Genomic DNA, 26,769 nt, shown 5'->3' on the forward strand with positions numbered 1-26,769 from the left:
AATATTATAGTAGTTATATTCTTGTACATAGGGGGCAGTATTATAGTAGTTATATTCTTATACATAGGGGGCAGTATTATAGTAGTTATATTCTTGTACATACGGTGTAGTATTATAGTAGTTATATTCTTGTACATAGGGGGCAGCATTATAGTAGTTATATTTTTGCACATAGGGGCAGTATTATAGTAGTTATATTCTTGTACATAGGGGGCAGTATTATAGTAGTTATATTCTTGTACATACGGGGTAGTATTATAGTAGTTATATTCTTGTACATAGGGGCAGTATTATAGTAGTTATATTCTTGTACATAGGGGGCAGTATTATAGTAGTTATGTTCTTGTACATAGGGGGCAGTATTATAGTAGTTATATTCTTGTACATAGGGGCAGTATTATAGTAGTTATATTCTTGTATACAGGGGCAGTATTATAGTAGTTATATTCTTGTACATAGGAGCAGTATTATAGTAGTTATATTCTTGTACATAGAGGCAGTATTATAGTAGTTATATTCTTGTACATAGGGGGCAGTATTATAGTAGTTATATTCTTGTACATAGGGGCAGTATTATAGTAGTTATATTCTTGTACATAGGGGCAGTATTATAGTAGTTATATTCTTGTACATAGGAGCAGTATTATAGTAGTTATATTCTTGTACATAGGGAGCAGTATTATAATAGTTATATTCTTGTACTTAGGGGGCAGTATTATAGTATTTATAGTCTAGTACATAGGGGGCAGTATTATAGTAGTTATATTCTTGTACATAGGAGCAGTATTACAGTAGTTATAGTCTTGTACATAGGGGGCAGTATTATAGTAGTTATATTCTTGTACATAAGGGACAGTATTATAGTAGCTATATTCTTGTACATAGGGGGCAGTATTATAGTAGTTATATTCTTGTACATAGGGGCAGTATTATAGTAGTTATATTCTTGTACATAGAAGCAGTATTATAGTAGTTATATTCTTGTACATAGGAGCAGTATTATAGTAGTTATATTCTTGTACATAGGGGCAGTATTATAGTAGTTATATTCTTGTACATAGGAGCAGTATTATAGTAGTTATATTCTTGTACATAGGGAGCAGTATTATAATAGTTATATTCTTGTACTTAGGGGGCAGTATTATAGTATTTATAGTCTAGTACATAGGGGGCAGTATTATAGTAGTTATATTCTTGTACATAGGAGCAGTATTACAGTAGTTATAGTCTTGTACATAGGGGGCAGTATTATAGTAGTTATATTCTTGTACATAGGAGCAGTATTATAGTAGTTATATTCTTGTATATAGGGGCAGTATTATAGTAGTTATATTCTTGTACATAAGGGACAGTATTATAGTAGTTATATTCTTGTACATAGGGGGCAGTATTATAGTAGTTATATTCTTGTACATAGGGGCAGTATTATAGTAGTTATATTCTTGTACATAGAAGCAGTATTATAGTAGTTATATTCTTGTACATAGGAGCAGTATTATAGTAGTTATATTCTTGTATATAGGGGCAGTATTATAGTAGTTATATTCTTGTACATAGGAGCAGTATTATAGTAGTTATATTCTTGTACATAGGAGCAGTATTATAGTAGTTATATTCTAGTACATAGGAGCAGTATTATAGTAGTTATATTCTTGTACATAGGGGGCAGTATTATAGTAGTTATATTCTTGTACATAGGGGGCAGTATTATAGTAGTTATATTCTTGTACATAGGGGGCAGTATTATAGTAGTTATATTCTTGTATATAAGAGCATTATTATAGTAGTTATATTCTTGTACATAGAAGCAGTATTATAGTAGTTATATTCTTGTACATAGGAGCAGTATTATAGTAGTTATATTCTTGCACATAGGGAGTGTATTATAGTAGTTATATTCTTGTACATAGGAGCAGTATTATAGTAGTTATATTCTTGTACATAGTGGGCAGTATTATAGTAGTTATATTCTTGTACATAGGAGCAGTATTATAGTAGTTATATTCTTGTACATAGGAGCAGTATTATAGCAGTTATATTCTTGTACATAGTGGGCAGTATTATAGTAGTTATATTCTTGTACATAGGAGGCAGTATTATAGTAGTTGTCTGAATAATGTTGCTTATCTTGCTCTTCTGTATAGCGGGATCATATTTCCTCTCGGAAATTTAAATGGTAATTTAAGCAGGGAATTTTTTCGATTTTTGAAAAGTAGGAATATTTGCCATATTCACAGTCAGTTTATCATGAATATATGCAATTTTGAATTCAGCCTGATCCTTATGATATACAATAATTATATGAATTATAATTGAAAACTCTATTAATTCCTGAATAAGATCTCCTATATCCAATTATCACGTCATGAACTACATTGACTTTAAGCCATAAAAAGATTGATTGTTAGGCCTTGGCGCCAGCATACTGCAATACAATGGTTTACAAGTATTGATTAGAATGATCATAAGTCAGCAGCTCTTTAATATATTTTATATTTGATCACATAATACTGCCATTCTCCCGATATACAGCTCTTACAATTCAAGTAACATATACTTACTGATATATTGTATTCCTCCTGCAAGTCTATAATTATGTCCTAGAGAGAAATTCCACTCAAATGTATATGCGTCTCAGATCCATATTCTCACTTAAAGGGAGCTATAGCTATATTCTTGTACATTGGAGCAGTATAATATAATGATTGCAGAGGGTACGGAAAGTATTCAGACCCCTTTAAATTTTTCACTCTTTGTTTCATTGCAGCCATTTGGTAAATTCTAAAAAGTTCATTTTTTTCTCATTAAAGTACACTCTGCACCCCATCTTGACTGAAAAAAAACTGAAATGTAGAAATTTTTGCAAATTTATTAAAAAAGAAAAACTGAACTATCACATGGTCATAAGTATTCAGACCCTTTGCTCAGAAAGTCATATTTAAGTCACATGCTGTCCATTTCCTTCTGATCCTCCTTGAGATGGTTCTACTCCTTCATTGGAGTCCAGCTGTGTTTAATTATACTGATAGGACTTGATTTGGAAAGGCACACACCTGTCTATATAAGACCTCACAGCTCACAGTGCATGTCAGACCAAATGAGAATCATGAGCTCAAAGGAACTGCCCAAGGAGCTCAGAGACAGAATTGTGGCAAGGCACTGATCTGGCCAAGGTTACAAAAGAATTTCTGCATTACTCAAGGTTCCTAAGAGCACAGTGGCCTCGATAATCCTTAAATGGAAGAAGATTGGGAACACCAGAAGTCTTCCTAAACCTGGCCGTCCAGCCAAACAGAGCAATCGTGGGAGAAGAACATTGGTGAGAGAGGTAAAGAAAAACCCCAAGATCACTGTGGCTGAGCTCCAGAGATGCAGTAGGGAGATGGGAGAAAGTTCCACAAAGTCAACTATCACTGCAGCCCTCCACCAGTCGGGACTTTATGGCAGAGTGGCCCGACGGAAGCCTCTCCTCAGTGCAAGACATATGAAAGCCCGCGTAGAGTTTGCTCAAAAACACATGAAGGACTCCCAGACTATGAGAAATAAGATTCTCTGGTCTGATGAGATGAAGATAGAACTTTTTGGTGATAACTCTAAGCGGTATGCGTGGAGAAAACCAGGCACTGCTCATCACCTGCCCAATACAATCCCAACAGTGAAGCATGGTGGTGGCAGCATCATGCTATGGGGGTGTTTTTCAGCTTCAGGGACAGGATGACTGGTTACAATTGAAGGAAGCATGAATGCAGCCAAGTACAGAGATATCCTGGATGAAATTCTCTTCCAGAGTGCTCTGGACCTCAGACTTGGCCGAAGGTTTACCTTCCAACAAGACAATGACCCTAAGCACACAGCTAAAATAACAAAGGAGTGGCTTCAGAACAACTCTGTGACCATTCTTGACCGGCCCAGCCAGAGCCCTGACTTAAACCCAATTGAGCATCTCTGGAGAGACCTGAAAATGGCTGTCCACCAACGTTCACCATCCAACCCGAGGGAACTGGAGAGGATCTGCAAGGAAGAATGGCAGAGGATCCCCAAATCCAGGTGTGAAAAACTTGTTTCATCATTCCCAAGAAGACTCATGGCTGTACTAGCTCAAAAGGGGGCTTCTACTCAATACTGAGCAAAGGGTCTGAAAACTTATGACCATGTGATGTTTCAGCTTTTCTTTTTAAAAAATTTGCAAAAATTTCTACATTTCTGTTTTTTTTTCAGTCAAGATGGGGTGCAGAGTGGACTTTAATGAGAAAAAAAATGAACTTTTTAGAATTTACCAAATGGCTGCAATGAAACAAAGAGTGAGAAATGTAAAGGGGTCTGAATACTTTCCGTACCCACTGTATATTCTTGCACATAGGGGGCAGTATTATAGTAGTTATATTCTTGTGCATAGGAGCAGTATTATAGTAGTTATATTCTTGTACATAGGGGACAGTATTATAGTAGTTATATTCTTGTACATAGGAGCAGTATTATAGTAGTTATATTCTTGTACATAGGAGCAGTATTATAGTAGTTATATTCTTGGACATAGGAGCAGTATTATAGTAGTTATATTCTTGTACATAGGAGCTGTATTATAGTAGTTATATTCTTGTACATAGGGGACAGTATTATAGTAGTTATATTCATGTACATAGGAGCAGTATTATAGTAGTTATATTCTTGTACATAGGAGCAGTATTAAAATTTTGATATTTTTTCTCATCAAGTGTAGCATGAAAGTATGATGAAAAAGTGCTAGAGTGGTCAAAACACTTATTGTTACTTTCTTAATATTTCTGATAGGGAAAGTCAACATTTTTTTCCAGGTTCGGTTAGTATTTTACAATTTTTCTTTCATAAACTTGTTATTTTATTTACCACATATAAAAACAAGTCCAAAATCATAAGACATATAATATAATATTGGAACCACACGTATAAAATAGAAGTTCTTTTTTACTTCAAAACAAATATATTTTTTAAATCTTTATTAATATTTTAGGAACTGAATACAATATCAATCATAAAATAATAGATACTTACTTAGGGAGCATCAGTGTAATACTAAATCTACTAATAATCAGTATTCACATAATCCCCCTCAAGCTTTGGGAGATTTCTAAAGTTAATTGGAATTCACATTTGCTGAGTAAGGCTATGTGCCCACGTTGCATTTATGAAGCAGAAAATTTCTGCTGCATAAATGCAAGTCCTCTCCCGGAAAAACGCATGCGGAATTCCGCACGCGTTTATCGCGCGTTTATCACCCATTTTCCACATGCGGAATTGCCTTGCGTTTTTTATGCATTGGACAAAGGCAATTCCGCTTGCGGAAACGCAAAATTAAATGACATGCTGCGGATTTTTGAACGCGGCATAAACGCTACGGAAAAATCCGCAGCATGTGCATAGAACTTGCGGAATCCCATTGGGGACCATGGGGTGCGGATATACATGCGTTTTTCAAGCGTTTACGCTGCGGAATTTCCGCAGCATATACGCTTGAAAAATGCTACGTGGGCACACAGCCTAAGACTTCAATATACCAATATACCTCCATGGGCATCAATGCTCTGCCCCTACGAATACCACCAGTGGCCCGAAACCAGAATCTGTGTAATTCTGCTTCCTCCTCATTGTGGTGCTCTTCAAATTTATTTGGGATGCTGCCCCTTAAGGACTTGAACAGGAGCCACATACAAAGTGAACATGGACCTTGGGGGCTCAAACAACAACTCCCAGCATATCTTGATAGTTGCAGAATGATGAGAATTGTAGTTTTGCAAAAGCTGGAGAACCACAGATCCAAAAATCAAGACCCCTGAATTAGGCAGAAGTCAGTGACATGTTTTATATGGTAGGATCTGAGAATGTGTAACTATGCCGAATCCGAGGTCACGGGAGACGCAAGAGCCACAACTGGTTCTACGGTAAACATGATCGGTGGCTGCATTAGAGGCGTGGGTTCACTTTGCACTCATACAGCTTTATGAGCCTCTCTGCCTCCCGTACTCCACTCATATAGGCACCATGTGTAGTCGTGTAGAAATTGGGGTGTGTAGCTTCTCCCGCGAAAAGAACCTGCAAAGGCTGCATTCAGGAAAAACACTCATCAATAGGAATTATAATCATCAATATATTACATTCTTGTGTACATATACAAAGGAGCAGTATTATAGTAGTTATATTCTTGTACATAGGGACAGTATTATAGTAGTTATATTCTTGTACATAGGAGCAGTATTATAGTAGTTATCTTCTTGTATATAGGGGGCAGTATTATAGTAGTTATATTCTTGTACATAGGAGCAGTATTATAGTAGTTATATTCTAGTATATAGGGGGCAGTATTATAGTAGTTATATTCTTGTACATAGGTGCAGTATTATAGTAGTTATCTTCTTGTATATAGGGGGCAGTATTATAGTAGTTATATTCTTGTACATAGGAGCAGTATTATAGTAGTTATATTCTAGTATATAGGGGGCAGTATTATAGTAGTTATATTCTAGTATATAGGGGGCAGTATTATAGTAGTTATATTCTTGTACATAGGAGCAGTATTATAGTAGTTATATTCTTGTACATAGGGAGCAGTATTATAGTAGTTATATTCTTGTACATAGGAGCAGTATTATGGTAGTTATATTCTTGTACATAGGGGGCGGTATTATAGTAGTTATATTCTTGTACATAGGGACAGTATTATAGTAGTTATATTCTTGTACATAGGGGCAGTATTATAGTAGTTATATTTTTGTACATAGGGAGCAGTATTAGAGTAGTTATATTCTTGTACATAGGGGCAGTATTATAGTAGTTATATTCTTGTACATAGGAGGCAGTATTATAGTAGTTATATTCTTGTACATAGGGGAAGTATTATAGTAGTTATATTCTTGTACATAGGGGGCAGTATTATAGTAGTTATATTCTTGTACATAGGGGGCAGTATTATAGTAGTTATATTCTTGTACATAGGAGCAGTATTATAGTAGTTATATTCATGTATATAGGGGCAGTATTATAGTAGTTATATTCTTGTACATAGGAGCAGTATTATAGTAGTTATATTCTTGTACATAGGGGGCAGTATTATAGTAGTTATATTCTTGTACATAGGGGGCAGTATTATAGTAGTTATATTCTTGTACATAGGAGCAGTATTATAGTAGTTATATTCATGTATATAGGGGCAGTATTATAGTAGTTATATTCTTGTACATAGGAGCAGTATTATAGTAGTTATATTCTAGTATATAGGGGGCAGTATTATAGTAGTTATATTCTTGTACATAGGAGCAGTATTATAGTAGTTATATTCTTGTATATAGGGGCTGTATTATAATAGTTATATTCTTGTACATAGGAGCAGTATTATAGTAGTTATATTCTTGTACATAGGGACAGTATTATAGTAGTTATATTCTTGTACATAGTAGCAGTATTATAGTAGTTATAGTCTTGTACATAGGGGGCAGTATTATAGTAGTTATATTCTTGTACATAGGGAGCAGTATTATAGTAGTTATAGTCTTGTACACAGGGACAGTATTATAGTAGTTATATTCTTGTACATAGGGGCAGTATTATAGTAGTCATATTCTTGTACATAGGAGCAGTATTATAGTAGTTATATTCTTGTACATAGGGGCAGTATTATAGTAGTTATATTCTTGTACATAGGGACAGTATTATAGTAGTTATATTCTTGTACATAGGAGCAGTATCATAGTAGTTATAGTCTTGTACATAGGGACAGTATTATAGTAGTTATATTCTTGTACATAGGAGCAGTATTATAGTAGTTATAGTCTTGTACACAGGGACAGTATTATAGTAGTTATATTCTTGTATATAGGGACAGTATTATAGTAGTTATATTCTTGTACATAGGGGGCAGTATTATAGTAGTTATATTCTTGTACATAGGGAGCAGTATTATAGTAGTTATAGTCTTGTACACAGGGACAGCATTATAGTAGTTATATTCTTGTACATAGGGAGCAGTATTATAGTTATATTCTTGTACATAGGGACAGTATTATAGTAGTTATATTCTTGTACATAGGGAGCAGTATTATAGTAGTTATATTCTTGTACATAGGGACAGTATTATAGTAGTTATATTCTTGTACATAGGAGCAGTATCATAGTAGTTATAGTCTTGTACATAGGGACAGTATTATAGTAGTTATATTCTTGTACATAGGAGCAGTATTATAGTAGTTATAGTCTTGTACACAGGGACAGTATTATAGTAGTTATATTCTTGTACATAGGGACAGTATTATAGTAGTTATATTCTTGTATATAGGAGCAGTATTATAACAGTTATATTCTTGTACATAGGGGCAGTATTATAGTAGCTATATTCTTGTACATAGGAGCAGTATTATAGTAGTTATATTCTTGTACATAGGGGCAGTATTATAGCAGTTATATTCTTGTACATAGGAGCAGTATTATAGTAGTTATATTCTTGTACGTAGGGGCAGTATTATAGTAGTTATATTCTTGTATATAGAGAGCAGTATTATAGCAGTTATATTCTTGTCTATAGAGAGCAGTATTATAGTAGTTATATTCTTGTACATATGGTCAGTATTATAGTAGTTATATTCTTGTACATAGGGAGCAGTATTATAGTAGTTATATTCCTGTACATAGGAGCAGTATTATAGTAGTTATATTCTTGAACATAGGAGCAGTATTATAGTAGTTATATTCTTGTACGTAGGAGCAGTATTATAGCAATTATTATATTCCTGTACATAGGGGGCATTATTATAGTAGTTATATTCTTGTACGTAGGAGCAGTATTATAGTAGTTATATTCTTGAACATAGGGGCCAGTATTATGGTAGTTATATTCTTGTACATAGGAGCAGTATTATAGTAGTTATATTCCTGTACATGGGGGGCAGTATTATAGTAGTTATATTCTTGAACATAGGGGCCAGTATTATAGTAGTTATATTCTTGTACGTAGGGGGCAGTATTATAGTAGTTATATTCTTGTACATAGGAGCAGTATTATAGTAGTTATATTCTTGTACATAGGGGCAGTATTATAGTAGTTATATTCTTGTACGTAGGGGAGCAGTATTATAGTAGTTATATTCTTGTACATAGGAACAGTATTATAGTAGTTATATTCTTGTACATAGGAGCAGTATTATAGTAGTTATATTCTTATACATAGGAGCAGTATTATAGTAGTTATATTCTTGTACATAGGAGCAGTATTATAGCAGTTATATTCTTGTACATAGTGGCAGTATTATAGTAGTTATATTCTTGTACATAGGGGCAGTATTATAGTAGTTATATTCTTGTACATAGGAGGCAGTATTATAGTAGTTATATTCTTGTACATAGGGGCAGTATTATAGTAGTTATATTCTTGTACATAGGGGCAGTATTATAGTAGTTATATTCTTGTACATAGGGAGCAGTATTATAGTAGTTATGTTCTTGTACATAGGAGCAGTATTATAGTAGTTATATTCTTGTACATAGAGGGCAGTATTATAGTAGTTATATTCTTGTACATAGGGGGTAGTATTATAGTAGTTATATTCTTGTACATAGGAGGCAGTATTATAGTAGTTATATTCTTGTACATAGGGAGCAATATTATAGTAGTTATATTCTTGTACATAGGGGGCAGTATTATAGCAGTTATATTCTTGTACATAGGGAGCAGTATTATAGTAGTTATATTCTTGTACATAGGGAGCAGTATTATAGTAGTTATATTCCTGTACATAGGAGCAGTATTATAGTAGTTATATTCTTGAACATAGGAGCAGTATTATAGTAGTTATATTCTTGTACGTAGGAGCAGTATTATAGCAATTATTATATTCCTGTACCTAGGGGGCATTATTATAGTAGTTATATTCTTGTACGTAGGAGCAGTATTATAGTAGTTATATTCTTGAACATAGGGGCCAGTATTATGGTAGTTATATTCTTGTACATAGGAGCAGTATTATAGTAGTTATATTCTTGTACATGGGGGGGCAGTATTATAGTAGTTATATTCTTGAACATAGGGGCCAGTATTATAGTAGTTATATTCTTGTACGTAGGGGGCAGTATTATAGTAGTCATATTCTTGTACATAGGAGCAGTATTATAGTAGTTATATTCTTGTACATAGGGGCAGTATTATAGTAGTTATATTCTTGTACATAGGGGAGCAGTATTATAGTAGTTATATTCTTGTACATAGGAACAGTATTATAGTAGTTATATTCTTGTACATAGGAGCAGTATTATAGTAGTTATATTCTTATACATAGGAGCAGTATTATAGTAGTTATATTCTTGTACATAGGAGCAGTATTATAGTAGTTATATTCTTGTACATAGGGGCAGTATTATAGTAGTTATATTCTTGTACATAGGGAGCAGTATTATAGTAGTTATGTTCTTGTACATAGGAGCAGTATTATAGTAGTTATATTCTTGTACATAGGGGGTAGTATTATAGTAGTTATATTCCTGTACATGGGGGGCAGTATTATAGTAGTTATATTCTTGAACATAGGGGCCAGTATTATAGTAGTTATATTCTTGTACGTAGGGGGCAGTATTATAGTAGTTATATTCTTGTACATAGGAGCAGTATTATAGTAGTTATATTCTTGTACATAGGGGCAGTATTATAGTAGTTATATTCTTGTACGTAGGGGAGCAGTATTATAGTAGTTATATTCTTGTACATAGGAACAGTATTATAGTAGTTATATTCTTGTACATAGGAGCAGTATTATAGTAGTTATATTCTTATACATAGGAGCAGTATTATAGTAGTTATATTCTTGTACATAGGAGCAGTATTATAGCAGTTATATTCTTGTACATAGTGGCAGTATTATAGTAGTTATATTCTTGTACATAGGGGCAGTATTATAGTAGTTATATTCTTGTACATAGGAGGCAGTATTATAGTAGTTATATTCTTGTACATAGGGGCAGTATTATAGTAGTTATATTCTTGTACATAGGGGCAGTATTATAGTAGTTATATTCTTGTACATAGGGAGCAGTATTATAGTAGTTATGTTCTTGTACATAGGAGCAGTATTATAGTAGTTATATTCTTGTACATAGAGGGCAGTATTATAGTAGTTATATTCTTGTACATAGGGGGTAGTATTATAGTAGTTATATTCTTGTACATAGGAGGCAGTATTATAGTAGTTATATTCTTGTACATAGGGAGCAGTATTATAGTAGTTATATTCTTGTACATAGGGGGCAGTATTATAGCAGTTATATTCTTGTACATAGGGAGCAGTATTATAGTAGTTATATTCTTGTACATAGGGAGCAGTATTATAGTAGTTATATTCCTGTACATAGGAGCAGTATTATAGTAGTTATATTCTTGAACATAGGAGCAGTATTATAGTAGTTATATTCTTGTACGTAGGAGCAGTATTATAGCAATTATTATATTCCTGTACATAGGGGGCATTATTATAGTAGTTATATTCTTGTACGTAGGAGCAGTATTATAGTAGTTATATTCTTGAACATAGGGGCCAGTATTATGGTAGTTATATTCTTGTACATAGGAGCAGTATTATAGTAGTTATATTCTTGTACATGGGGGGGCAGTATTATAGTAGTTATATTCTTGAACATAGGGGCCAGTATTATAGTAGTTATATTCTTGTACGTAGGGGGCAGTATTATAGTAGTCATATTCTTGTACATAGGAGCAGTATTATAGTAGTTATATTCTTGTACATAGGGGCAGTATTATAGTAGTTATATTCTTGTACATAGGGGAGCAGTATTATAGTAGTTATATTCTTGTACATAGGAACAGTATTATAGTAGTTATATTCTTGTACATAGGAGCAGTATTATAGTAGTTATATTCTTATACATAGGAGCAGTATTATAGTAGTTATATTCTTGTACATAGGAGCAGTATTATAGTAGTTATATTCTTGTACATAGGGGCAGTATTATAGTAGTTATATTCTTGTACATAGGGAGCAGTATTATAGTAGTTATGTTCTTGTACATAGGAGCAGTATTATAGTAGTTATATTCTTGTACATAGGGGGTAGTATTATAGTAGTTATATTCTTGTACATAGGAGGCAGTATTATAGTAGTTATATTCTTGTACATAGGGAGCAGTATTATAGTAGTTATGTTCTTGTACATAGGAGCAGTATTATAGTAGTTATATTCTTGTACATAGGAGCAGTATTATAGTAGTTATATTCTTGTACATAGGGAGCAGTATTATAGTAGTTATGTTCTTGTACATAGGAGCAGTATTATAGTAGTTATATTCTTGTACATAGGAGCAGTATTATAGTAGTTATATTCTTGTACATAGGGGGCAGTATTATAGTAGTTATATTCTTGTACATAGGGAGCAGTATTATAGTAGTTATATTCTTGTACATAGGGGGCAGTATTATAGCAGTTATATTCTTGTACATAGGGAGCAGTATTATAGTAGTTATATTCTTGTACATAGGAGCAGTAAGTGATCGCCATCAAACACACGCTGGCGGCCCTGCACAGCCACATGCCTGAGCAGCTGGGCCAGAGACAGGGTGGGGGCAGGTGAATTAGGCTTGTTGTCGGCTTACCCAATTCCCATACTAAAAATATTTCTAATGTGTCTGTGTGTGTGTGTGCAATTATTATGTGAATGTCTGTGTATGTCAGAGTGTATATATATATTTATGTCTGTTAAGTTATTCTTAAGAATTTCTGTTCAAAATGTACGTATGCCTGTATGTGTATGTATCTGTGCATGTGTGTGTCTGTGTACCATGTGCATGTGTGTGTATGTGTACATGTCTGTGCACTGTGTGTGTGCACGTGGCTGTGCACTGTGTGTGTGCGCGTGTGGCTGTGCACTGTGTGTGTGCGCGTGTGGCTGTGCACTGTGTGTGCGTGTGGCTGCGCACTGTGTGCGTGCGTGTGGCTGTGCACTGTGTGTGTGCGCGTGGCTGTGCGTGTGGCTGCGCACTGTGTGTGTGGCTGCGCACTGTGTGTGTGCGCACGTGTAGGCGTACTGTATATGTGTGCATGTCTGCTTATATAGGGGCAGTATAATAATTGTACTATTTATGTACATTGGGGGAAGTATTATAACAGTACTATCCTGTAACACATAGAGCATTATTAAAGGGTTGATGCAATTTATAATTATTAATACTATTGCATACCAGTAGAGTCTTCCTATGATACGTAGATGGTAGTGGCTCGGCAAGGGCCATCTGCTCCTTCACAGCATCTACTCCTACAGGGACATTAGTGTAAGACCCCCGTATATAAGGGTTACTGTGCCACGTGGAGCGCAGAACGCCTTGTAGTTCTGTCACTGGCCAGCCTGTAAATTTCTTCAATAGTCTGGGGAAAAAAAAAAGAAATGAATTGCAAAAAGTTCATAGAATGATGAATACAATGTAAATTATATAAGGTAAGAGCCTTAATGATTCAGCAAGTGCCAAGATGGAAATTCTGTGAACTGCTTATTCGAGAGAGGCGGCGAATTCAATGGAAGTGTCGCTATTAATAGGTGATCGCAGAGATTCCCTCGCTCGGCGTTCCCCAGATAGCGGCTGGAAACATTTACAATAACCGCTGTATAGAAAAGCGCCGGATACGTGATACAACCTGCGGCTTGCAGCTAAGTGCCTAAGAGAAAGGCGAGACTAATCAGGTGAAAAGCAGGAATCATTTCTAGGGTCCGGGAAACGCTGAGTGGTTCTTGTTGTTCCACAGTTCAGAAATAGCTCTTAAAGCATGTAAACTCTTAAAGGGGTAGTCCATCTAAATCTTATTTTCAATGAGATGATTGACAGAAGTCTAAAAAATTCTCTTCAAGTCCCATAATCACCTCACCATGTCCTAGAGACATTTACATTATTAGGTGTAAATTATAAGCATAGATTTACTGGCCCTTTAAAAGGGGTGTCTATTAGAGTATAAGGATATCTTTAAGTGGGCACACTGCTTGGGACCCCCATCTATAAGCCAGAAATGTACAGAGTGGATTAAAGGGATTGTCCAGCCACCAGCCAGTCTGTATCTGAACGTCTTTGCTTGGTTGGGCCGGGAAGTGTTGGAACAGGAGTTAGTAAAGTGAGTAAAACTTATTTTTTTTTTTAAGTAAAACAAAATAACATGTCTGGAATTCCCTTTATTCCTCCAGGCCATTTACCACTGCGTCTAGGAAAGCTGGGTGGAAGCAATATTACATGGCACCCAGCTTTCTCAGGACGGGATACAACTACGAAGCAACTGATTTCTCGGCAGCTGTGCATGGATGCGGGGTAGTTTTTGCTTTGTTTTGTTTTCTCACAGAACAATATATTATGGAAATCCCACAAATGCAAATGAATCTGCGATCAGCACAACATGATTTGATTGCCCAAACCACCGGATTTGAATACGGATTAGCTAATAAAGGTGTTTAGACTGGAGGAGAGGCGACGTGTTAGTAATGGAGATACACAAAGAAACTACAATAACCGAAATGATCACTGTTCTTTCAATTAACTTTGCATAATTAAATAGCACAGGCAAACATAAGAAACTTTGTAATGTATCTAATCAGAGAAATATGTTACTTTCTCCACTTCTTGGACACTTTTCCTCCCTCCGCCTTCTGATCTTGTCATTCACTCTGAAATACTGCTAAAATCCATCTAAATAAGATGACTGCTGGTTCACTGGTGGATCAGATTACAGCTGTATAGTGAGGTTTATAGATGCCGAGGGGAGAAGGAAGAGTAGAGTGAGAATCAGATGGGCTGCGGGTTTTCAAGTTAGTGTTTATATCACCCCAGTGGTGGATTCACAGTTACACTGCCCAGTACTTGCTTTGTAATGTCCTCCTCCTGATGCTTTCTAGTAAGTCTTTATCTTTCCCATTGCAGGATTCAGATCTACACTGTCCATTACTGTTGTATAATGTCCTCCTACTGATGCTTTCTTATAAGTGTTCATCTCACCCCCATTGCAGGAGTCACAGTTACACTGCTCAGTACTGCTGTAAAATGTATTCATGCTGCTGCTTCTAGACATGTGCCACATAAAGACAGGAGAGCAGGAATCCCTCATGTCTTTGTGTGTGCTGTGTATGGGAGACATCATAGCACCAAGTCTCCATAATAGATAAAAATTAGGGATGGAGACTGCAGAGGGGAATCATATAATCATAATCTGCACACAACAGCTTATTCTGAAAATGCACATTAAATGACAGCTATGCTTTACAATGGGATGTGTCATCAGAAAAGGACCTCGTTTAAATCAGGTTTTTATATAAATGTATTTGTTTGCCAGTGTTTTTTAATCTATATCACAATCTGTATTTAAAAGGTAAATCAATCTGGCAATTCTCACACTGGGGCTTTTTTTAGACTCTAACTTCCTATTGTTTCAGAAAATATTGTACATTTGCTGTCGTATTGAAGCATCTATTGAGCATGTATAAAAATTATTGTGTGTGGGGAACTATGGGGGCCATCATACTGTGTATGAGTGACTGAGGGTATTAAAATGTAGGGGGGCAGGGTCAGCTGTGACATATCCTATTGTTATTGGTGGATCCTGTATTTTCACACCTTTGTATAGAGGTTTTACCAGTATAAGATGGCCGCTGGACATGTCCTTGAGGGGAGATATGTATCACCGAGGTTAGTAGCTTCGGTGATGTAAACCCGGGAAAAGCATGCTCAAGCACACGTAGTGCTGATAGGGTTAATAGGGAGTACCAGGGCCGTTTTTTTTACGAGCAGTCATAAGAGATAGGAGGGATTGGCTGCTCACATATCCCCACCCCAGGGCGTGTACATAAAAGAGAGACCGAGTGTCTCATTCAGTGTCTGTGGCTGGAGGTGTGGAGACCTCCTGAGTGTTTTGTGCTAAAGGACACTGACCGTGAGCGGGCGAATCTGCCATATTGTATGGACTGTTTATTTTCTGTTTTTGTTACTCTGTGCCGGACAAAGCTGTGTTTTGTTTACTTCTAAAAGTGCGGTTTACGAAGGTACAATAAACCTGCCTTGGACATTTTTTAAGAAACCGCTTCTGTGCCTACCTCTAACGCGGCTGAGTTAGTACCAAACCTTACACCAGTCAGTGTAATCCTGTCTCCGATGATAAGGAAACTGCTGTAAACTCTTCCACAATGGACATGAAGTAAGGGTCTGACTAAATGGACTGACTGGCGGGACTAAACGACCGCCGATCAGTAAGACTTTATCTATGCGCAGTTGATTAATAGTTTGTTTACACAGGCAGACTCCAGTAAACTATGTGCACCGAGCGATCTGTTAACAGTCCGTTTAGTGCTCGTGGGCTGCCATGGTTTACAGTTTACACGGGACAAGAACGATGATTTTTGCGCTGCACAAAGGGTCATTTCACGCCATGATGAGCTTTTTCTTTGTTCATCGGAAGACCGGCGGCCTGTTTACACTGCAACGTTATCGAGAAATGACAGTTCTTAAGAACGCTCCTTCACAATTATCTGTCAGTGTAAATGTAGCTTAAAGAGTCTGAAAAAGCCCCAGTGGATGGTGTGAAAACTGCAAGATTACTATGGTAACTTTATTTCTTAATAAAGATTATGACATGAAAACAAAACATTGCCAAAAAAGCGTAACACAAAAACAGGATTTAAACAACGGCTCATTTTCTCATGACACGTTCCCTTTTTAAATTGCAACACAATTGACACAAAAGAATATTTCAGCTAAAAGCCCTTAGAGATGAGTAGAGAATAAGCACAAAGTGGATCTCAAAATTAGTATGAAAAAGAAAAAAAAAATCATCATACAGTTATATGAAAAAGTTTGGGCACCCCTATTAATCTTAAGCTTAATGTTTTATAAAAATTGGTGTTTTTGCAACAGCTATTTCAGTTTGATCTATGTAATAACTGTTATACACAGTAATGTTTCTGCCTTGAAATGAGGTTTATTGTACTAACAGAAAATGTGCAATCTGCATTCAAACAAAATTTGACAGGTGCATAAGTATGGGCACCTCACCAGAAAAGTGACATTAATATTTAGTAGATCCTCCTTTTGCAAAAATAACAGCCTCTAGTCGCTTCCTGTAGCTTTTAATGAGTTCCTGGATCCTGGATGAAGGTATTTTTGACCATTCCTCTTTACAAAACAATTCCAGTTCAGTTAAGTTTGATGGTCGCCGAGCATGGACAGCCCTCTTCAAATGATCCCACAGATGTTCAATGATATTCAGGTCTGGGGACTGGGATGGCCATTCCAGAACATTGTAATTGTTCCTCTGCATGAATGCCTGAGTAGATTTGGAGCAGTGTTTTGGATCATTGTCTTGCTGAAAGATCCATCCCCTGTGTAACTTCAACTTTGTCACTGATTCTTGAACATTATTGTCAAGAATCTGCTGATACTGAGTGGAATCCATGCGTCCCTCAACTTTAACAAGATTCCCGGTGCCGGCATTGGCCACACAGCCCCAAAGCATGATGGAACCTCCACCAAATTTTACTGTGGGTAGCAAGTGTTTTTCTTGGAATGCTGTGTTTTTTTGCCGCCATGCATAACGCCTTTTTGTATGACCAAACAACTCAATCTTGGTTTCATCAGTCCACAGGACCTTCTTCCAAAAAGAAATTGGCTTCTCCAAATGTGCTTTTGCATACCTCAGCCGACTCTGCTTGTGGCGTGCTTGCATCACTCTCCCATACAGCTTCTCCTTGTGCAAAGTGCGTTGTATAGTTGACCGATGCACAGTGACACCATCTGCAGCAAGTTGATGCTGCAGCTCTCTGGAGGTGGTCTGAGGATTGTCCTTGACTGATCTCACCATTCTTCTTCTCTGCCTTTCTGATGTTTTTCTTGGCCTGACACTTCTGGCCTTAACAAGAACTGTCCCTGTGTTCTTCCATTTCCTTACTATGTTCCTCACAGTGGAAACTGACAGGTTAAATCTCTGAGACAGCTTTTTGTATCCTTCCCCTGAACAACTGTGTTGAATAATCTTTGTTTTCAGATCATTTGACAGTTGTTTTGAGGAGTCCATGATGCCACTCTTCAGAGGAGATTCAAACAGGAGAACAACTTGCAAGTGGCCACTTTAAGTAGCTTTTCTCATGACTGCATACACCTGGCTATGAAGTTCAAAGCTCAATGAGGTTACAAAACCAAAAAAAGTGCTTTAGTAAGTCAGTAAAAAGTAGGTAGGAGTATTTAAAACAAGAAAATGATAAGGGTGCCCATACTTATGCACCTGTCAAATTTTGTTTGAATGCAGATTGCACATTTTCTGTTAGTACAATAAACCTCATTTCAAGGCAGAAACATTACTGTGTCCAACAGTTATTACATATATCAAACTGAAATAGCTGTTGCAAAACCACCAATTTTTATAAAACATTAAGCTTAAGATTAATAGGGGTGCCCAAACTTTTTCATATAACTGTATACTAAAAGTATTACTAGAAAAATTGGGATGACTTATGAAAGGGTATGAACCATTTTGTAATTGCTCCAATACAGCTAAAATAGAAAATTAAGAAGTTTGGCAAATAATCTTTGCCAAAAATTCCTACTGTTTTGCGTATGCAGCTCCTATGCTGACTTATGTGTCTTCACAGTTTAAGACGTCAAGCAAACTCCTTGTAGCCTGATGCTGCAGGCATTTATTAATACCTTACATCTGCCTCATTTTCTACTGTCTGTAGGTTAGAAAACGAGAAGAGATTAACCCACGACTGCAGGATCAGATGCCACAGAGGGTCTGTAACAATGGAGACCCCTAGCACTGCATAGGAGCGGAGCGGTATACACCATGATAGCCTTGATTCTAGATCTCCTATTTGCACAGTTGCTTCAGTTTTCTTCTTAAATGCAATGGAGCAATCACAGAATGGCTGCAAAAGTATTCATACCCTTCAAGCTTTCCAAATAAATTAGTGGATACGTGGTATGAACATACCCAGTTGGTGTATTCATAAATGTCGATTTTGATCTTTTTGACCACTGTTGATAGCCGCTCCCATGGTCAGTAGGAGAGGCTTCCAGTTTGGTGGAATGAACCTGTCCATGTGTTTTATGGACTTTTACCCACAGTGGAAGTTCTGATGTTTTCTTTTATATTCTTTTAGCCATGAAGCTTATATATAGAACTGGTTTCTTACCGGACGCAGACCTCGCCAACTTCACTTTCAGGGAGGGTCTCCATATGCTCCGCAGCCAATCCTGTGATCCATCCACAGAGGGTGCTTCTATGCATTGGAACACAGTCAAAGCCACCAATCTTCTTAAACCACTCTGAACGCCATGATTGTCGTTTACACCCATCAGAATATCCCTGTGGGCTCTCCGGGCCTTCCTCCCAAACCAGCTGTATCCCAGCACAGTCATCTGGCCAGAAGGGCTTTTTGAACTCCAAGAAGATCTTGGCCACTGTGCCGAATCCTAATCGCTGGATGGCCTCCATCTTTCCCTCTGGTAGTGGAGGATCAAATAAAGTGGTAGCCCGTTCCTTCATGCATCCAAGAGACACAGTGACAATGACATGATCGGCTGGAAACTGCTCACCATCTTCACAAACCACGTTGACTGCTTGTTTTGATACCTTCGAAATGGGTGGTGAGGATCCTTCCCATTGGATACACTGAACTGGTTTACGGCAACGAAGAGAATTAGAAGGCAGTTGGTCTAGTAGGCAGTCTAGAAGAGCCTGGTAACCCTTACTGCCCAAGGAGTTGAAAAATGGTCCCTCAAGAGCGGTGTATAAGCCAAGCTGACTCAATGAGAACTCATACATGGAGTTACAAGCTTCATCCACGCACTCTGCTCGCTTACACCACTCATAAACTCCTTCCAGACCCTTGGCCTTTGAAAGATTAGACAAGGAGAATTCACGATCGAGATACTCCCCGACTGACCACAATTCACATTCTGCTTTATAGTCTTTCTGGTTGATTTGAGACATTAACCTACCAAAAAAACAAGTTACCTCTTCCACCTGAGTCGGAGGCAGCAGCTTTCCTTGTTCATTAAAAAAATAATCCTGGGGGGTTACAGATACTGGCTGGCAAGACACCATATTGAACCCATCATCGGCAAGTAGTCCTCCCTCTTTCGCCATTTGGTAGAGTGGATTGTCTTTCTGGCCATGGACCCAGGTGGCACCTAACTCTAGTGCAGCAGTTCCGAAAGGTTTGTGTGTCCATACTCTTCCCCCTGCCCGATCTAAGGCTTCCAGGATGACAATATTCTTCACTCCATGTTTCACCAAGGTGGTGGCAGCACCAAGTCCTGCAAAGCCGGCACCAATGATAACCACTCTGGGCTGGTAGTCGCTAGAGTCCATTGATGTATCAGAAGTTATGGGGGGACCTAAGACAATAAAGTTTACAGTAAGTTAACACTTTTATGCAATCATATTACATGGGAATTGATTATACTTAAGGATTCAAAAGTCAGGAACAACCCAGGCAGGTGCTCCAGACCCCTCCCCCAGCTATTCCTCCTGGTCTTCTCATATATATGGCTTGAATGAATATAGATGTGTTCTCTGCTGCCAGTAACCTGTGGAAAGACTTATCTCCCTTTATAACAAGAGGATTGGACATGTCTAAATCCAGCAGCCCAATCCTTCCATCCCATCTTTGGCCATCTGTAGATACTTAAAGGAGTTGTCCCATGAACGTATATCGCCAGTCCGCAGGATAGGCAATATATGTGTTATTAGTAGGGATTCCCTTCGCAGGGACATTATCTGAATATAAGAGCAGGGGTCCCAAAGTCCCCTCTGTGATTGGTTTAGTATGAGCATGTGCGACCAGTACTGCTTTCATTGTCTATAAAGGCGATGGTCGCACATGCTCACTACTACTTCTTGATTCACACAGGTGAATTTGGGACCCCGATTTTTGAGATCGGAGTTTCGTCAGCAGCGAGAAATCATACATTCATCTTCTATCCTGTGGATTGGTGATAAATGTTGCTTATGGGAATACCCCAGGGAAAAGGGGATCTAATTCTCACCGACTGATCACGACCATTTAGATCCCCGCACATTGGCAATACCCAAATGTATATTAATCCTTGAGTCACAATAGGTCCTTGACAAACATAGAGAATTGTAACAGCTGGACCCAAATTGTCAGCCCTGGTTTGCCGGTGCCAACCCTTACAGCCTTTACAACCTAGGATAAAAACAAAATGAGCAAATACCCTGCAGTAAGTAAATAGTAACAGTACATGTAAATAACATATTGTGCGTCGTTAACAACATTTTGATCAAATAAGCGTAAAAGCCATCAAATCGCGACAAGGTGGACTCTATCGGGAAGGTCCTATGTCTAGTATTAAACCTCTCTAAGTGCCAGCCGGCCTCAATACATGGGGGCAGAGCAGGACCCAGACCTGACTGTTTAAACACCTGTCCATGGAAAGCTATATAGTCTAAATGAACAGCCCAATAAAAGGGGAAGCCGCACCCTGTGTGTACAAAGAACAACAAAAAAATAAAGCTGTTTTTGATGAAAATAGTGTCAACTAAGTCCCCTATGTCCTTTTTACACATCACAATCTGTATTACTAATAAAAAAATAGAAATCCACTAGGGCTTTTTAGACTCCAACTTCCTTTTGTTTCAGGAAACAATACAAGTTCATTAACGGCAATGGTCAGATCCCAACCCTATCTTTGGTATTAAAGCTTCTAATAAGCATGAGCTAAGGTCATTGCCTATTGTGAATGGTGGATTCTTTGTTATCAGCTGTGTATAGAGATGTTACTTGTCATTATAATCCTGCCTCTGATGATAATGAGCCTGCTGCAAACTCTTGATTGATTGTGACAATGATTTAACTTTTTTTTCTATTAATTCTCTGTGTATCCTTTTCTGTTCTGGTAGCTTCCTTATCGTTATATTGCTGCTATTGGAAATTGACTTTTATTAATGTCTAACAAACAATTGGGAAGATGGCAGCTAGTCATATGAAAGTCTATTGCTATTTGTCGGTTTAGAATAGGTTTTAGTTTGTAATTTCCTGTCTTCTACATATATATTGATGTCTAGAAAAATATTAAATTTAAATATTCAAAAAAAAAATTATTATTTATTACTATGTATCATTTTCACTGATCTCATTTAGGAATACCTCTAGTGTCGATGCCCCTCTTCACCAGATAAAAATTACATTGCTGATGAAGCATCTCCAGAGGACCATATTCGCCATTAGATTATATGGTGGATGTCTCCCAATTGCCTACATATAAATTGGCGTAGCTTGGGGTGAACCTGGTCCCCATTTCTGTTCCTCATGTTTGGAAAAAATAATCGATCTTGTACATAAAATAGTTATGGGATAGTGTGAACTATTCTGTTCTGAATAGGAGAGACTTGACTGGCCGGATTAAACTATCCAGATTACTATATTCACAGACTACTATCCCCCTCGGATGTGAAGTGCTTTGCCCTTGGATCACTGGCTATCTGAATTGTATATGCCACCAGTAAGGATCTTACCATTCACTGACTTCTCACCGATGTACAGTACAGACCAAAAGTTTGGACACACCTTCTCATTTAAAGATTTTTCTGTATTTTCATGACTATGAAAATTGTACATTCACACTGAAGGCATCAAAACTATGAATTAACACATGTGGAATTATATACTTAACAAAAAAGTGTGAAACAACTGAAAATATGTCTTATATTCTAGGTTCTTCAAAGTAGCCACCTTTTGCTTTGATGACTGCTTTGCACACTCTTGGCATTCTCTTGATGAGCTTCAAGAGGTAGTCACCGGAAATGGTCTTCCAACAATCTTGAAGGAGTTCCCAGAGATGCTTAGCACTTGTTGGCCCTTTTGCCTTCACTCTGCGGTCCAGCTCACCCCAAACCATCTCGATTGGGTTCAGGTCTGGTGACTGTGGAGGCCAGGTCATCTTGCGTAGCACCCCATCACTCTCCTCCTTGGTCAAATAGCTGTTATGATCTGCAACAAGAACTAAGGAAAGATAGGGGAAAGCTGTCCCTACAGTAAGACTAAGCTGAATCCCTACGATGCAGCGGGCTGCCTGTTCCTAGTGAACAGACCCGCCTTCGTCCTCAGCTAGTCTGAACGAAGACCTATAGAATTAAGGGAGGGGTCCCTAAAAGAACAAAGGACTGGGACAAAAATGGGACACCTCCTAAACAGAAGTAGTTGTAGAACACAAAAGACAAACTGACAAAAAGTACTAGAGGTCCCAGACGACCAAGCGAACTGACAGAGATAGGCACCGAAGCACCAGGTTAGCAAGACAGTCAAACAACACTGAAGTCCAGCAAAGCCAGAAGGGCGGAGCTGGAATATATAGGAAGATGGTCAAGTGACCGCAAAACACAAGATAGAAAAGCTAACAGGAGGGTTCTAACAATTGCCCTTACACAGCCTGGAGGTGTGTTTGGGGTCATTGTCCTGTTGAAAAATAAATGATGGTCCAACTAAACGCAAACCGGATGGAATAGCATGCCGCTGCAAGATGCTGTGGTAGCCATGCTGGTTCAGTATGCCTTCAACTTTGAATAAATCCCCAACAGTGGCACCAGCAAAGCACCCCCACACCATCACACCTCCTCCTCCATGCTTCACGGTGGGAACCAGGCGTGTAGAGTCCATCCGTTCACCTTTTCTGCGTCGCACAAAGACACGGTGGTTGGAACCAAAGATCTCAAATTTGGACTCATCAGACCAAAGCACAGATTTCCACTGGTCTAATGTCCATTCCTTGTGTTCTTTAGCCCAAACAAGTCTCTTCTGCTTGTTGCCTGTCCTTAGCAGTGGTTTCCTAGCAGCTATTTTACCATGAAGGCCTGCTGCACAAAGTCTCCTCTTAACAGTTGTTGTAGAGATGTGTCTGCTGTGTGGCATTGACCTGGTCTCTAATCTGAGCTGCTGTTAACCTGCGATTTCTGAGGCTGGTGACTTGGATAAACTTATCCTCAGAAGCAGAGGTGATTTTTGGTCTTCCTTTCCTGGGGAAAGGTCCTCATGTGAGACAGTTTCTTTGTAGCGCTTGATGGTTTTTGCAACTGCACTTGGGGACACTTTCAAAGTTTTCCCAATTTTTCGCACTGACTGACATTCATTTCTTAAAGTAATGATGGCCACTCATTTTTCTTTACTTAGCTGCTTTTTTCTTGCCATAATACAAATTCTAACAGTCTATTCAGTAGGACTATCAGCTGTGTATCCACCTGACTTCTGCACAACACAACTGATGGTCCCAACCCCATTTATAAGGCAAGAAATCCCACTTATTAAACCTGACAGGGCACACCTGTGAAGTGAAAACCATTGAGGTGACTACCTCTTGAAGCTCATCAAGAGAATGCCAAGAGTGTGCAAAGCAGTCATCAAAGCAAAAGGTGGCTACTTTGAAGAACCTAGAATATGAGACATATTTTCAGTTGTTTCACACTTTTTTGTTAAGTATATAATTCCACATGTGTTAATTCATAGTTTTGATGCCTTCAGTGTGACTGTACAATTTTTAATAGTCATGAAAATACAGAAAAATCTTTAAATGAGAAGGTGTGTCCAAACTTTTGGTCTGTACTGTATATCAGTACATTATTATACTTTTACTACTGATATTTATATACTGACATACATTTTATCCAGATACACAGCCTTGTGCTGCCACAACATATAGCTTATATGGTCAGGTTGCTACAGTTCATTAGTGATGAATTACTGATTTTATTGCATTGATAAAGTTAGCGTGGGTGCACGGCACTGATCATTCAGGGATAGTTTATTGAGTTTGCAGATACACTCCCACCAGCTGCAGCTTTCTTAGGATATTTGTAAAAGCGCTGCTACTTTTTATTGATTTTTTTTTACAGTATGAAAGTTATTTAAATTATATATAGAGTTAAATAGTAAAATAATGTTCATAAACGGAGTTACTGTTTAATTAACTGCTTACCTTAGGCCTGTACTCACCGAAAGCAATCTGAAAGTCCCGAGGTCCTGGACAAACACCCGCGATGACAGAATCTGAAGCGAGTCGTGGCTTAGACGAGAATCATCCCATGTGATACAACCCACTGCTGATTCCCAACCAGTGAGGATCGTTGTGCGGCCACTGCAGGTTGTGCGCAGCTTTATCCGCAGACCTTTGCCCCGTTCAGTCCAAAGAGGTCGTGTTCAGTACAGGCTGAAAACATCGAGAACAAGTCCATATTCCTCTTGTTCTCGTCCTGCAGATTCATCCGGAGACCTTTGATCATAAAAAAAAACATCGAGAACAAGTCCATATTCCTCTTGTTCTCGTCCTGCAGATTCATCCGGAGACCTTTGATCATAAAAAAAAAAAAAAAAATACAGTTGAATAATAGGTGGAGTCCATGCTGCTAAATGTAGAAATTCCTGTAATAAAAACATATCAGGTAATCGCTGCGGAAGAATATTGTAAATATTTACCTCAATTCAACTTCAGGTTCAATTTAATTAAAGGAGCCCTTACATGAAAAAATCTGAACGATTCTCCTCAAGAACAATTATTCTGACCCTTGCAAGTATTTTTCAGTATATGCCCCATGAAGATGATGTCCATAGTGACACCCCCTATAGTTTCGGGGATGCAGACGTAGCAGTCACACCTGAGCCTTATGGCAGAAGGAGTCCAAAGGAAGACACCAGTATTATAAATAAGACCTGAGACAGAATTTACATTGGGTTTCAGGAGCTCCACATCTCTGCCAATAAGACCTTCAAGTCATGTGGGGAAGCTCGAAGGACTGATGACCGGGACATGCTGCCCTCTTGTATCCCGGCAGGTGGCTCTATGCTCCTCTGAGCTATACATTAAAGATCCTGCAAATGTTATAGTGAATCCTGCCCATAGGGGGCATATTTATAGTGAATCCTGCCCATAGTGGGCGTATTTATAGTGAATCCTGCCCATAGGAGGCATATTTATAGTGAATCCTGCCCATAGGGGGCATATTTATAGTGAATCCTGCCCATAGGAGGCATATTTATAGTGAATCCTGCCCATAGTGGGCGTATTTATAGTGAATCCTGCCCATAGTAGGCATATTTATAGTGAATCCTGCTCATAATGAGCATATTTATAGTGAATCCAGCCCATAGGGGGCATATTTATGGTGAATCCTGCCCATAGGGGGCATATTTATAGTGAATCCTGCCCATAGTGGGCATATTTATAGTGAATCCTGCCCATAGTGGGCATATTTATAGTGAATCCTGCCCATAGTGGGCATATTTATAGTGAATCCTGCCCATAGTGGGCATATTTATAGTGAATCCTGCCCATAGTGGGCGTATTTATAGTGAATCCTGCCCATAGTAGGCATATTTATAGTGAATCCTGCTCATAGTGAGCATATTTATAGTCAATCCTGCCCATAGGAGGCATATTTATGGTGAATCCTGTCCATAGTGGGCATATTTATAGTCAATCCTGCCCATAGTGGCATATTTATAGTGAATCCTGCCCATAGTGGGCATATTTATAGTGAATCCTGCCCATAGTGGGCATATTTATAGTGAATCCTGCCCATAGTGGGCATATTTATAGTGAATCCTGCCCATAGTGGGCGTATTTATAGTGAATCCTGCCCATAGTAGGCATATTTATAGTGAATCCTGCTCATAGTGAGCATATTTATAGTCAATCCTGCCCATAGGAGGCATATTTATAGTGAATCCTGCCCATAGGGGGCATATTTATAGTGAATCCTGCCCATAGTGGGC

General features: G+C 37.9%; 1 protein-coding gene across 3 annotated transcripts; it reads right to left on the reverse strand.

The window, feature by feature from the left end:
* Window positions 1-4,961: 4,961 nt before the first annotated feature.
* LOC141161852 (peroxisomal N(1)-acetyl-spermine/spermidine oxidase-like) lies at window positions 4,962-25,345 on the reverse strand. 3 transcript variants are annotated; one of them, XM_073647318.1, is made up of 5 exons: window positions 24,977-25,345; window positions 21,035-21,195; window positions 19,177-20,383; window positions 13,205-13,388; window positions 4,962-6,078 (listed from the first exon to the last, which is right to left on the reverse strand). In XM_073647318.1, the coding sequence occupies exons 3-5, from the start codon at window positions 20,355-20,357 to the stop codon at window positions 5,941-5,943; spliced, it is 1,503 nt and encodes a 500-aa protein (XP_073503419.1). In that variant the 5' UTR covers window positions 20,358-20,383; window positions 21,035-21,195; window positions 24,977-25,345; the 3' UTR covers window positions 4,962-5,940. The 3 variants fall into 3 exon arrangements, with proteins under 3 accessions (XP_073503419.1, XP_073503418.1, XP_073503417.1); XM_073647317.1 differs by lacking the exon at window positions 21,035-21,195 and having other exon boundaries at window positions 24,994-25,345; XM_073647316.1 differs by lacking the exon at window positions 21,035-21,195.
* Between the last annotated feature and the right edge of the window lie 1,424 nt (window positions 25,346-26,769).

This window comes from Phyllobates terribilis, unplaced genomic scaffold (assembly GCF_046119375.1).
Source record: "Phyllobates terribilis strain yellow unplaced genomic scaffold, ASM4611937v1 Scaffold_9__5_contigs__length_417890890, whole genome shotgun sequence".
NCBI classification, from domain to species: Eukaryota; Metazoa; Chordata; class Amphibia; order Anura; family Dendrobatidae; genus Phyllobates; species Phyllobates terribilis.